Source organism: Schistocerca piceifrons, chromosome 4 (genome assembly GCF_021461385.2).
Source record: "Schistocerca piceifrons isolate TAMUIC-IGC-003096 chromosome 4, iqSchPice1.1, whole genome shotgun sequence".
Classification (NCBI taxonomy): Eukaryota; Metazoa; Arthropoda; class Insecta; order Orthoptera; family Acrididae; genus Schistocerca; species Schistocerca piceifrons.
The window spans coordinates 690599614-690614833 of record NC_060141.1 but is presented as its reverse complement, the minus strand read 5'-3'; the positions used below and the strand labels follow the sequence as shown (position 1 = coordinate 690614833).

Below are 15220 nucleotides of genomic sequence, written 5' to 3'. Positions count from 1 at the left end.
CACAGGAGACTTACCAGAGAAGATGAGAAAGAAAGACAATTGGGGGCTACACCGGATGAGATTTGAAAACATGAGAGCATAAAGATGGAAGATAGGGTAATATGCAAGACAGAGATTACTAATAAACATCATGCATGAGTTAATAAGAGTGAAAAGTTCAGTGCAAGGCAAAAAATACACAGTTCAGAAAAGGAAAGGTGTAGAAAACTAAAGTGGAGAGAAGAAAGGAGCAGTTACCATGAAGAAATGCTGAGACAGAGGAAATTAATGTAAATTAAGGCCAGGTCGGTGGTGGGAAACAAGGATATGTTGTAGTGTTAGTCCCCACCTGCAGAGTTCTGAGAAACTGGTATCTGGAGGAGAACCCAGGTAGTGCATGTGGTGAAACAGGCACTGAGGTCATGATTGTCATGTTGTAGAGCGTGTTCTGCAACAGGATATTGTGTGTTGCTGGGATACACCCTCCGCCTATACCCACTCATCCTGACTGATAACTGGGTGGTAGTCATGCTGATGTAAAAGGCCAAACAGTGTTTAAACAGCAGCTGGTATATGACGTGTGTCATTTCACAGGTGCCCCCCCCCCCCCCTTTGATAGTGCATGTTTTGCCAGTTACAGGGCTAGTATAAATGGTGGTAAGGGGGTGCATAGGGCAAGTCTTGCAGCAGGAGCAGTCACAGGGCTAGGAGCACTTAGCTTTTCACTCTTATTAACTCGTGCATGATGATTTAGTAGTAATCTCTATCTTGCATATTACCCTGTCTTCCACCTTTAAACTCTCAGGTTTTCAAATCTCATTCAGTGCAGTCCCCAACAATCAGTCTTTCCTTCTCGTCTTGTTCAGTAAATCTCCCCTGACCTGGTGTTCCAGGTGGCTTTAGCAAACTGTACCCCTTTTCCCAAACCTCTCCAGTTCTTTTCCTTCACCCCTCTTCCTTCCCCTTCAGTTCTTCTGCCGTGTGTGTGTGTGTGTGTGTGTGTGTGTGTGTGTGTGTTTTATCTATCCAATTACATTATACTGTCAATAATTGATTATTTTCATTGTTAAAATATTTATAATGGTTGATTATCAAGCTAATGTGTCTGTAATTTCATGCTCTCTGGAATGCACAGTTTATTGTCTTCTACCATACTCATTGGACAGGGCCATCTCAATGACATTTTCTCACACAAGCAACATATTATTTGACACCTGCCCTTCACAGAAATTAGTTTTCTGCCCTTGGGCTCTTGATTAGACCTTAAAAAAACATTAAATGGAAATGGGCAACCTTTTTTATTACGGTAAAGTAGGCCTTGGATGAATTTTCAGCCCTATTCATTGGGGCTTACTGAAGAACTTGCATCAAATACAGTTACACTAACTATGACAATAGTTCATTAGTTTCAATTCCATGGGAATGACGATGCCCCGTTATCTTACAACTGGTTCATTAGTGGACAAATGTTCACTGGAATGTTGTTGCTTATGTTACTTTATACTTTCACCCATATCAGTTTCCGCTACTAATCATTATATAGTCTTTATAAAAATTTTGCACTTGGGCATCTCCGAAATCCATCTCAGTTTGATGTTCTGAGCAGCCACTTGTTTCACTTCAGTATTAAGCAAGCTCTGCTTGTAAGGAGAAAAACAATTACCTTGGAAAAGTTGCTGCTCCTGTATCTGCTAAATCTAACACTTCAAACAACGTATTAATATAACTTTATACAGACCACTATGAATAGTCAATACATGAGGAAAGAAAGGATTTGTTAAACACATCAGAATTATGAAGAACTCATATCTCAGAGTGCAGTCAGTTAAACTGTATAGGAGTGGATAATGAATTATTGCTCTGCTTTGATTTTGAATAGGCCTGCTTGGAGATGTTTGATTTCTGCTTTGCATCTACCGCACCAAATTATAGAACTTCATTCTTAACTCCACAGATGGCTGGACATAAAATATTTCTAATTATTTTTCCACTTTTATCAGCCTATATATGTGTCTTCATTCCGTATCTTTTGGGACTGTAACATTTCTTTTTACTTTTAAACAACTTCACCAGATTATGTTTATTTTATTCCAAGACAACAGTGGCATCTTCAAGCAAATGCTAGAGTCATTAGCATATTTTCTACAACAATAAATTTGATTAGTATTAATAAAGAATTCAGTAGGCAGTATTTACATTATGAGCTCATCTATTTACCAACAGACGAAGTTACAGTTCAGTAACTGGTGTAATAGTACCTCAAAATACACGTATAATGTGTCCTTGTATGGTCCCAGAAAATGAAATACAACTAGCTTGTCTCCACCAGACAAAAGAAAGGAGATGGCAGCAACAATATAACTGCTCTCGAGATGGCAGTAACAATATAACTGATTAAAGATAACATACCACCCAAAAAATACCATCACAAAACAACACAATCTCCTGCGAAAAATGCGGGAGGTGTACATATCACAGCATTCTATATAGAAATTATTTTTACATCTACTATTGTGGCTATAAATTGCACAGTTCATCCTTGTATATTCACTACTGTCATTAAACAAAAATACCACAATTGCGTATATGTATTGGCGTGTAAGTGGTAAGACTCCTTGAAAGTTCCTAGGGTGGCTTCTGTAAAATGTTCATGTACCAAATGCACACTATTCTTGGTGCAGACTTACACAGAATAAACGATTTTTTGAACTTTGATGCACTCTTGGACTATGTGTAGAACAGTGTATAGCAGCAAAAGATGATGACTTACTTGTAGGTCCAGCTGTGTCCTCTCCTGTGCACTGGAAAAGTCAGTGTTATGAAAATATCAATGAATGGTTAGCTATAAGATGAAGTGGAAATGTGAAGGCAAGTAACAGTATGCCTGTCTGACATGAAATAGCACTATTGCAGAATGTGACTGAGTTTGGGTTTGTTATACAGGATGTTTCATACATGACACTAGTGCAAATGCAATATATTTTTGGTAGACTGTGACTGCCGACTTGTGCAGCTATGTTAAATAATTATGTCACTGATGTTCTCAGCAGCAGTCTTCCACAGTACACATTGTCTGACCAATACAAGATCAATTTCACTAGCAGGGAATATTACATGCTCCAAGCTCGTCAAGTGGAAGATGTCCTTGACAGTCATCAGTAATGCTTATGTCTTAGTAGGTTGGCAAAATACAGTTTGTTTCAAGATGATCCTATCCAAGTTTCCCCAATGTATGCACAAATGCAATGGTAATGCCCCACTCCTGTTCCTCCACTGTCTCACAGGACACCGCTATAGGCGTAGTTTGTAGTGTTTTTGAAATCAGCCTCCCACAGCCACTTGTCATGAAGACAACTTTCAGGTGTTGCAGTGCACTGTTGAGATTCACCCTGTCATTGTGCACATGTTTGATTTCAGAAAAGAACAAGACTTTCAGCAAACATAGTAGGCTGAGTTTTGAGACTGATGTAGCTGCTGCCACCACACTGACACATACTATGAGAAGTCAACTACAGACACAAAGCAGTATGCTGTGGCAGTCAACACACTGGCACCCATACAAGAAATGCACATAGGGAACACTATGTGGGAGTAGTGAGGATATAGTGACCCCTGAGCCATTAGATGCTCGGCTCATTAGCGTACCTGATGATGATGATGATGATGATGATGATGATGATAATGACAGCCTGTCACTGAAATACTGATACCCTTAGTCACTAACAACCAACTGTAAACTTGTGGATTATTTTGTGAGCAAATACACCAGTAGACACTGATGATCCACAACCCATAACTCTTCAGGTAGGAAATGTATCACAGCATGAAGAAACTAGACAATATGCACCACTAAAGAAGTTGCTTCCCTACCACCTTTGTATTTCTGCCATGATGAAAAGTGGTACTTAATTTTGCTAAAGTGACACTTGACACTGATACAACCAAAGCAAGCAGAATAAAAAATTGGCCAGCATGCTGGAGCTTAAATGATATCATCAAGAAGTGGTTCAGTTTACATGTACCGATGGTGAACCAGGTTAATACCTGTACCTGTGACTGGGATGATGGTGTCACCTGGACCCCTTGAATAAAAATTTGAACATCTTTTGAAGAAGACCCCAATGGATGTTCCTTGCTAGACTCATTAACTTGACAACTGGACAACTGGCTTTAAGTCGTGGAAGGCAGACTCAACTTTGCACCCACTCCAAAGTCAGCTTCAGCTGTGTACATTATCAGTGCAGTAAAACAAGATGCAGTGCAAGTTCCTCCCAAAATGGCAGAAGAACATTGTCAAGAAATATGTCAAGCATGCAGAAAGACTAGACATTGCCAATATGGGAAGAGTGGGCATCCTGGATCTGAGAGAATATCTGGATACAGTGGTCTTACTGGTGGGCATCAAGATAATGCTATTGTGGTCCTTTTATATAAGAAACACACTGAGAACCTGGGCAGCCTGCTTGAAGACAATGGGTCCTGGAAGAAAGATGCTGATCACATCAAAAAGTTAGAGAAGAAGAATTTGACTCTTCTCAAAAACTCAGGCTGTCTGTGAGGTTATAAACGAGCTATATGATCATGCCCCCATTACACCGAGATTTTTACGGATTTCCCAAAATCCAAAGGGAAGGTATAGCTCTATGCCCTATCATCAGCGACACTGGTGCCCCACCTATCTACTTGGTTAGCACCTCAGGTACATGCTTAGCTCCTGCATAGGCAAATGCCAATATTGTATATGCAACTCAACAGACTTAGCACAATGGTTAAATACTTTCAGCCTTAAGGAGTCTGATACCCTCATAAGATTGGATGCTGTCTTCCTCTTCAATAAGATCCCCTTGCAGGAGACATTGAAACTTGGTGGCTAACAGTTTGATCTGAAGACCACCAACCTTTTCAGGCATGTCCCGATTACCACATATTTCCTCTTTGATGGAGTGTTCTATGAGCAGATGGAGAAAGAAGTGACTGGAGAAACTATTCAGCCAACTTGCATTCCATAAGAATGAGGCGTATCAAATCCTAAGCCAATGCATTACATTATTCATCAGACAGACAAATGCACAATCTCAAATACCAATTGCTGAGAACAAGAAGGACACAACCATTTAAAGCAGCTCAAAAAGCCAATAGTTGCAGAAAGATACAAATCAGGTGCTAAATAATCAACTGTGACACTGGCTACAACCACAGAAAAGGTATGGGCCTTACATGTCATTTAATTAGGACAAAGAATGAGTTGTTCAAAAAACACAGAGAACACACTTTGGAGAGTGATGTAGCTATTGTGGATGCCACACCGACTCACAGCACAGGGAGTAAATCATGGGTGGAACATTGAAAGCTGTATGCATTTAGAAAGCATCACTCTCACATGATTTCCTCCTAACTAAATTTTACAAGCCTTAAATAATAACATTGTGCTGTGCCGGTTGGTATTTCTGTACCCTATCTAAAGCATTTGACTGTGGAAATCACAGTATTCTCCTTGATATATTGAAGTTTTATGGGATTGATAGTATGGCCAATCAATGGACAATGTCATATCTCACAAAAAGAATGCAGAAAGTTGTACTTAGTAACTCAACCAATATTGTCCGGGAAAGTAATTCTGACTGGGGAGACATCACATATGGGGTTCCCTGAGGGTCAACCTTAGCTCCACTATTGTTCCTTATACGTGGAAATGATTTTCCTCTAATGTACAACAAGGACAATCAGTTCTTTTTGCAGATGAGACCAGTACTGTAATCAATCCAAGTATACATACAGAAACAGAAGAAATGGTAAATAGTGTTCTAAAAGTATCACTGACTGGTTTACTGTAAATGTCCTCACACACAATTTTAAAAAGACACAACATATTTAATTCTGCACGTCTAGGGGTATTACACCAATGACACGTGTAATACATGGTGAGGAAATAATAAATAGGGTGGGACATCCACACACCTCCAAAGAAATAGGCACTGCAGTGACTACAGCTGCTATGAAATACATTAAATGTATTCAAAATTGCAAATATTCTGAACTACGATGCAATGTTGTATTTTCTTGCAAGCACTGGTGAAGTAACTATCCAGTACAATGTCTCACCTGTATGGGAATATACATAATGGATGTATGGGTATGTTGTAGAGCATGCTTGACGACATGGAAGTTTGGGTCTGGCCGTGAGTCTTGCACAGATATCCAAATGGTAAGGCGACTGCTGCTTGCAGTAAGTGGGATATCCAGGTTTGAGTCCTGGTCTGATACAAATTTTCATTGTTGTCATTCCATTCTACAGCTGATGGTTGTTCATATTCGTAATTGCAAATGCATTTAATGTAGCCTATATCAAAGTTCTTAGGTATCCACAGTGGAGAGAGTCATTTACACTGGAAAAAGCACATTTTGGAACTCCTAAAACAACTTAGTTCAGTCACGCCTGCACTTAGAATTATTGCAAATCTTGGCGAGACACAAATCAGTAAGTTGACATACTTTGCATATTTTTATTCAATAATGTCATAGGCCTATACAATAATGTTCTGGGGTAACTCATCTTTAAGAAAGGAAGTCTTCATTGCTCAAAAACATGCAGTAAGAATAATATTTAGTGCTGACCCATGATCATCTTGTAGACACCTGTTTAAGGAGTTAGGTATGCAGACTGCTGCTTCACAGTGTATTTATTACCTCATTAAATTGGCTGTAAATAATCCACTACAGTTCAAAACGAAAAATGACATTCATTAGTCCACATTAAGGTTGTCTTTAGCACAAAAAGGGGTGCACAATGCTGCAACAAAAGTTCTTGATCACTTCTACAGTGATATAAAATGTCTGACAAACAGCAAAGTAAAATCTGAAAACAAACTGAAAAACTTTATTCTTTATAGCTCCTCCTACTCTTTAGAAGAATTTCTACTGTAATGTGTAAAAGGTAGTGGGAAGGAAAATTAACTCACGTCTGTATACCTGTATTTTACAAAAGAAGACGAAGGCTTATAAATGTTCAGCATGTAGCCATATTCACAAATTAATTTGCCATGCAAACTGAAATGTAAAATTGACTCATTCCACATCATTATGATCTGCTATGCCAAATGATTCATGGAATAAGAAGCTAACTAACTAACAATGGCTGAAGGGCAACAGGTAGACTCAATATTCCTAGATGTCAGGAAAATGTTTGACACAATGTCCCATCGCACATGGCATATGGAATAGGTTCGCAGATATGTGAATGGTTCAAAGACTTCTTAAGTAACAGAACCTAGTACATTGTCCTCAAAGGCAAGTGTTGATCAGAGATGAAGCTATCACCAGGTGTGCCCCAGGGAAGTGTGATAGGACAAATCTTGCTCCTTATATACATAAATAGGGTCGACTGAAGCGTCCAATCCCACCCGTTGGCTTTGACCCGTGACGTAAGGCTGTTGTGGTGTGTGACGTCAGGACAGCACGGAATTTAGTTTGTGAGAATGGCATGTTTGTAGGTGTTGTTTTGATGTGATCGGTGGTGCTCTCTGGTGGTGCGTTTATGTGTTGTGTGATGTTTTTGGTTTAGTTTGCATGTGTGGCATGTTTATAGGTGGCATATTGTTGCGGTTGGTGGTTCTCTCTGGTGGTGTGTTTATGGGTAGCGTGTTACGTGGCGTATGGGGTTCATTTGCGTTCTAACATTGCACATGTGTGGTATCGGTAGTGACTGTGCTTTCAGCAGAATATTTTTCAGCGAGTTAACGATTTTGGTTTCGTTATGTCAACGTTATTGTAATTTTTTCTCTTCATCATGTGTGAATTTTGGGAAATTGCATTTTTTATGTCTTTGGTTGGTATGGATATGACTGTCAAGGTCAACAGTTTTCGGCTGCCGGTGATGATGGGGGACAGTGCATTGTCTCTAATAAAATTTCTTCAACTATTCAGATTTTTGGATGAAGTAGTGAAGTGTTCAGTGTGTCGTGAAGAAATGAGGTTTACTAAAGTTCCAGCGTCTCTGACCATGGACAGCTATATTTGGAGATGTCGTAAGGATAACAGGTCAAGGGAAGTGTTCGATTCCAATTTTGTTGATTTGTTGTGTTTTTTGAGGTAGTGATGATTGTGGACGTGGTTGTAGTTTTGGGTTTTATGATTTGGTACTGGTAGTTTCTGTTGACCTATATAGGTCAAGGGAAGTGTTCGATTCCAATGTGTGGTTGCTGTGGGTGTTCCGGTATCGGGAGTTGTTGTTGAGCAATATAAGTCAAGGGAAGTGTTCGATTCCAATTTGTGGGATCGGGAGCTGATATTGAGCTATATAGGTTAAGGGAAGTGTTTGATTCCAATTTGTGGGATCGGGAGCTGCTGATGAAACTGGTCATGAAACAAACTATTTCACATCAAGTGATCTTGCCTTCTAATAACATCGGGAAAGTTGCTGAAGCTTTACTTTGGGCTGTTTGTACCCATCGTCACATGTCAAACATCGCATATGAAGTCTAGGATAATTACCTCTCAGCAAGAAGACAGAACTGCAAAGATGTTGTCCATGTCTTTAATAAGAAACCAGCACAGATCGACGTTGGGGGAGGCTCATTGAAACTGAAAACCAGTTTGACGATTGCAAAGCTTTGACAGAAGCGGCTGCCCTTGCCACGCATAATAGTGAAGGGGATGTAATAACACAACCCGAATGCAGAGATCCACCACTGCTTCCATAAAGGGGACCATTGATAAGTTCTGAATTTAGGGTGCTGTAGTTTTCTCCAGTGAGAACTTTTGAAACAGCAGATCATTGTTTGACTGGGAGAGGGATCCCCGACCACCGGCAATTATTTGTTGTTTCGTGTTTATTGTTTTGGGAAGGGTCTCAAAATATCTTGTGTTTGCATGTTCTGAAATATTTACTGTTTGTATAAATAACAGCACTTTCTGTCCAAGAGTTCAGTTATATTCTGGCCATACGTTGGTATCAGTAATGAATGTGCTTTCAGTACCAAGGGCTGTACTTCTTTAATGACACTGCTTTCAAATTTGGATTGTGATTTCGATGTAACAATTTCAGCTGGATTGGTACATCGGTGAGTTAAGTTATAGTTACCAGTGACTGGTGTAGGCTGTAACTTCTCTTTATGTTTTATTTAAACTGATCAAGTTGGCACTGTGATTCTGACATTACATTAATATTTGAGCTGACTGGAACTCAAATCCCCACTTAACTCTCCAGATTTGCATTGCCCCATGATTTCTTTAAAGTCACTTAAGGCAAATGTTGGAAGCCCCATCCTCTTTCCAGCCCAGGTGTGGAACCCCTGAACTTACTTTCTTTCATAAAAATGAAGGTACACCTTCAAGGCAAATGATTTTGGAGCAATGGGGAAGTGAAGGCTGAAAAAAGCTCAATTTGACAGTCTCTTTACATTATTGGCATTTGTTGTACATACCATTCGGCCAGCACCTTCTTATGCAAGCCCTTGGTAAATTTGATCATGAAAAGAGCAGTATTGTATATGTTCTATACGGATCCAGTAGAACATACATGATGTAGTGCTTTTCATAATGAAATTTTTAACACCTGCTTAAGAAACTGCTGGTTGAATGCTTTGTACAGCAAATCCCAATAAAATAAAATATAACTATAAAAAACGAGCCTTGTTCATTTGTTCACTTCCTCATCCAGGTCTATACAGATCTAGTAGAGCATACACAATATTGTGCTTTTTATTTATAATTATGTTGTTCTACCAAGTACTGGTGGAAGAATCAGTTAACAAGGTAAATTTTAAGCTTAAATAAATTTGGGTAAGACCACACATAGCTGCTGATATCAGATCGGAGCAACACAATATTGTCACGAGCATTGAATACAGTTATTTTTGATTGTTGCGGTAATGAAACATAAAGAACAGTAAAGATACATTCATTCAATTGAAGTATAATCTTTGGGTGATATTGATGGCTTCCACAAAGCAAAGATTAAGCAATAAATATAGCTAAGACAGGGTGATAAAGTACTTGGCAGCTAATTGTTTACAGGACAGTGTTCATAGTGACAAGTGGACAGAGACTGAACTTGGTTGAGCTTTCTGTTCTGTGTATCATTTTCATATTAACAGCATTTGTTGATTTAAACAAAGATTTTGATAATGCTGACTCGAATACAGTCTTTGAAATTCTGAAGTGGTTAGGAATAAAATACAGGGAGCAAAAGTTACTGCCATCAGACTGCTGTTATAAGCTTGGATGCAGTTTTTACTCCACTAGGTGAATACTGAGTTGGTTTCCTTTTTATGCATTAGCTACACGCTATGCAAACATTTAAAACACTGTTTTGCCCTTGCGCACACAATCTACTGTATACACAGACAGATTGGGTGCACTGCTTCTGTCCTGAGAGGTGTATTGGAGACTGATTACTTTAGCTGTGTGGTCTCCTGACTCAGCTTCACTATCTGCATTAACTTATGTTTGACAATACCTAGAGCAAGCTGCCATTCAAACGCTAACTAGAAATTTTGTCTAAGTCATCTTGTATCCTCCTACAGTCAGTTACCTTTGTCAGCTTCCCAAACACCACAGCACCGTCAGCAAACAGCCGCTGGTTGCTGCTTACCCTGTCCATCAGTTCATTTATGGGAAATACAGAAGCGTCTGATTCCACCCGTCTGCTTTGACCCATGACATCACAAATATGGCGGAAACGACCATACACTACGACTCCAATATGGTGCCTATGACATCATGACGTAAACATGACCACAAACATGAAAATACATTGGAAAACCAACACACACACATGTTCCACAAAAAACCTAATGAAACTAACGGGACAAGTGTGGGAAATTTGGGGTTTTTGGGTGGGGTCAAAGTAAATATAAACAAATTTAGACACACACACACCACCATACCAGACCACACAAAACAACGAAAAAACCGACAACACAAAATTCCCCAAATTCCACTAAACACATTATCCTCTGGAATCGAACACTTCACTTGACCCGTGGCTAGCTGTCATCCTCAAATTCTTAGATCTATAACATATGGCTAGAATAACATTAATGCAGTAATCTACAAAATTGTACAACAATTATACAGATGGAGCCATATTATCTGTGTAATAAAAATTACATACCTCCCAGAAATATAATTAAACATCAGTCCGATCGGTATATTGAGAAAATGCTACAGCTATAAAATAATACAACACCACACTGGTTTGTCAAATTTATAGAGCTTGCTAAATAAAATATAGATAACACCAATAAGGAGTATAGGAGTAAAAACAGTACAATGGTAAAGGTGATGCTTCGATGACAATTCAGGAAGACTGAACTGATATGATTAAGGGCCCGTGTTAAGTGGTCGCAAGGCAGCGATATTCCACTATTCCCACTTTTTGTGCAGACATAAACATTGATACCAACTCTCCATGACTATATTTCACTGCCCGGTGCTTGATGTTATAGTGTACTCAGTCTTTCTCCCAGGTGTCTAGAGTCTGTATGCGAACCAGCTGCCTTCTTTCATCAGTTTTGGTGACCAAATGTGTCATATAGTCATCCTGAGTATCATCTGGTTGAAACGAGAACTGTGTATGTACTGTTTTAGCCACACGACTAGGGAGTATACAGAATGGAGAGAAGCCTGTAGCATCTTGCTTCACTGTGTAGTACGTGAATGTCACAACATACTATACTGTATCCCAGTCTCACTGTCTCACATTAAAGTACATTGAGAGCATATTTGCCAACATCTTAGTGAAGTGTTCTGTATGGCCAGTCATCATTGAGAGGTAGGCAGCTGTCATCCTGTGGGTGATGCCACATTGTGAAATTACCTCTGACGCTAGTCTTGACTGGAAAACTTTTCCATGATCAGAGATCATCACATGTAGTGCCCCGGGCTTCACAATCATGTCTTGTGCAAGGAATTTTGCAATTTCTGCAGCTTTAGCAGTCGGCACGGCTTTGGTGACTTGATTTTGGTAACTTCAAGGCGTTGACTCCAATTTGGTGGAATGGCACTGTTGCAAGCAGGACTGGTAGCAGATGCTCTGGAGGTGAGATCATGAACAACCATTTCACCAGAAGGGTCAATGCCACGAGTTATGAGGCTATAGTAGTGCGGTGTAGTCAGTTTCGCTGGCTGGCATGCCGCAGGTTGTCTGTTCAAACCCAACCACAAGCGATTATTTGTTATTAGCATTTATTGTTTCTACTAAATAGTAAAGAATAGATAATGCTGATGGATGGTTTTGAAATGGCAACATGCAGCATGGCAGCCACTGACACCAACTGCTGTGTCACACTGCTAGCACCACGACTTTGGACAATATTGAAAAGAAGGGTCAAACTGAACCTATCAATACTGGATGTTGGCTTTGTCCCATAACATAACGAGAACACTGAAATATTTCTTCTGTGTCTATATATGGTTTTGGAAAGTAGACTGTGGTGACAGATTGGGTCTGTAGCATAGTCTAAGGCCTACATTAGGTTCAAAGGTAACAGTGTGGTTGTGAATTAACAAATCAAACAAATTAAAATACAAAATTTTACATGTGACACACTGATCTGTATCACAGACTGGGGTCTATATTATGGTGCAAAGTGACAGTTTGGTGGGAGTTAGCAATGCCATATCAAACACTTCAGTTAGTCTGAAAGACATTTCTTGACAGGAGACAATACAGTATGCTGGAGACCCAGAAGATCTTAACTTGGCTAAATTGAAATTTGGTTAAGAACTGTCCTAGGCATATTACGCAACAATGACATAATGGGTTAATAACATGTGACACCAACAGAGATAACATTTATAGAAGAAGAAAAAACGGGTCGACAGAAGCGTCCGATCCCACGCGGCGGCTTTGACCCGTGACGTAAGGGTGTTGTCGTGTGTGACGTCATGACGGCGCGGAGTTTGGTTTGAATGTGGCTGTCTCCAGTTATGTTTTATCTTATTTTATTTACTTTTCTGATCTGTTCTATGTCGTGAGATTTTTTTTAAATTTAAAAACACTTATTACTTATTTTAATTATGTGTTTCCTCGAATTTCTGTTTTAGTTTATTATATTTATCTTTCTGATCTGTTCGTTCTATCCCGTGAGATTTTTTTTTTTAAAAGACAAAAAAAGCTAATCAGCTACTGAAGCATCTTTATCTTCTATGGGTTGCAGGGGTTACGACCCCTGGGGAGGTGGGTGGGTATTCATGCATGGCTGTCTTCACTTACACGTTGTAGCTACGCAAGGCGTCTAAATTTGTTTATATTTAGTTTGCCCCCCACCCAAAACACCCCATTTCCCGCGCTTGTCCCGTTGGTGTCATTAGGCTTCTTGTGGAAACTGTGTGTGTTTGTTTTTGTTTCCGCCATATTTGTGACGTCATGGGTCAAAGCAGACGGGTGGGATCGGACGCTTCCGTATTTCCGAAAAAACACACATAAAAAACAAGTTTTCTGCCTTGATTTACTGAAGGTAGCTACTACTTTAGTTCTGTTGTTGATTCTTGGTGGTAGTGTGAAATTATGGTTTAGTTTCCTCCTCCTCAATGGCTGTGTCTGTCCTCAATGTCTAATCAATCTGGAGAAACATGAGAACTGAACGTACTGATACCAGACTTACACAATTACTTCCGAGTGAGGTCATTTGCGTGCAAACAGGGATATCTAATAAAACAATGAGCTTATTTATTTTGCTTCTATATTATTTCATGTAATGCTGGTTAAGGTGAAATACTGTAGTGTAACCCAAAGTGGTAGGCTGTGATTTAGCAATGTCAATGAGCGAAAGTATGAAATCTTAGTTGTGTTGACATAAAGCTGACAGTTTCCTTGAGATTGGGCAACAATTTGGGTAGATTATGTTTACTGATGCCCTCAGCCATCCGCAAAAGCTAGCATCTAATATCGGTAGGTTCAACATTTTCGAAAAAACTGGTATTTATCTTCATACAGACTACACGGCAACACCCCAAGTAAACTAATTTTCTGACAATAAAACAATCACTTCCTAAAACGGGAGCGTTACAATAATTATGCCTTATTTTGTTTCATAGTCACATCACAGTTACTACGTAAATGGAGAACTTCCGTAGCATTACAGGACAAGAAGTTGATTAGCTCACTCAGTTATTGCGCCATACGTAAACAGAATGTTGCAATACCTTTGGTACAAATACCACACTACCCAAGGCACTTTTTTGATACACACTATAAAATTAAAAACCGATGTGAGATAATAAAGAGAGATGAATGACCACATGGATCGTAAAATGACTGTGAACAAGGCGATGTAAATATTGAAGCTCAACGCTGAAATTTACCTCAACATTTCTTCATTGGGAATCCTGTCTCTGTCCCAGTCAAAAGCGCAAACTCCGACAGCACTTAGGAACAACTCCTTTCCTTTCCTTGTCAGTTGTTGCCGCAATCTTCTCCCGAGCTCTCTTAACGCCACTTCGTCCCACAGCCCAGTATACAGACTAAAAATCTGTTGTGCTCTTCTAATTCTATGAGCTACAACACATTCACACTGTTGGGTACAAGTTCTTACTATATGAAACGAATGGTTTTTAAGAAACGTGCGGATCTTGGCCATTTCTGACTTAAACCACTGAAAAGTGAGATTCCTTTGTAAGACACTTCGATGACTTTCAAAATTCCTCAACTGGGACAGAAACGCATTTCTCAGTGAACTGTTTTCGAGGAAGGTAGAAAACAAATAGAAGGTGGAAGTTCCAAACTCACGACCTCCGATTGCTCTGCGCACATAGTTTGGTCCTATTGGAGGTAAAACTGGATGGTTTCTATTTCTATATAAAAACGTTCTCACAGAAGCACTAAATAACATTTCCGATGTTTCTTGGGGAACTTCCTGTCAAATACTACACTTCGAAAAATACAACGCACACCACACAATTAGCATCACGCCCACTATTATGCCGGCTACTTCATAGATGTGTTTGTTTACAACTTTGAGCAAAGATGACATAAATAAAAGTTCTAGTATGTAAGCTGGGATTCAAGAGGCAATGAAAACTTGCACGGCATCCTTACATAATCACCGTGATAACCAGCGCATCTGTGACAACACCATGGTCATGATCGTCAGAGGAATTGAAAGTCCTCTACTAGGCCCATGTGCTTACATTATCACTATCATGGCCTTCTCTACACAAGACAGAGCCTTCAATAGGACAACATGGCACATCTGTCAAACAGAAGGCCGAACATCCAAAATGCGAAAATGGACATAGC

General features: G+C 39.6%; 1 protein-coding gene across 2 annotated transcripts in view; it reads right to left on the bottom strand.

Annotated features, from left to right (window-relative positions):
- Nucleotides 1-14910, bottom strand: part of LOC124794624 (stAR-related lipid transfer protein 7, mitochondrial) — a 120477-nt gene extending 105567 nt beyond the window's left edge. For both annotated transcript variants that reach the window (XM_047258120.1, XM_047258119.1), the window contains exon 1: nt 14287-14910. In XM_047258120.1, the coding sequence (XP_047114076.1) occupies nt 14287-14813 (527 nt within the window). In that variant the 5' untranslated portion in view covers nt 14814-14910. The remainder of the gene's footprint in view (nt 1-14286) is intronic.
- Nucleotides 14911-15220: the final 310 nt, after the last annotated feature.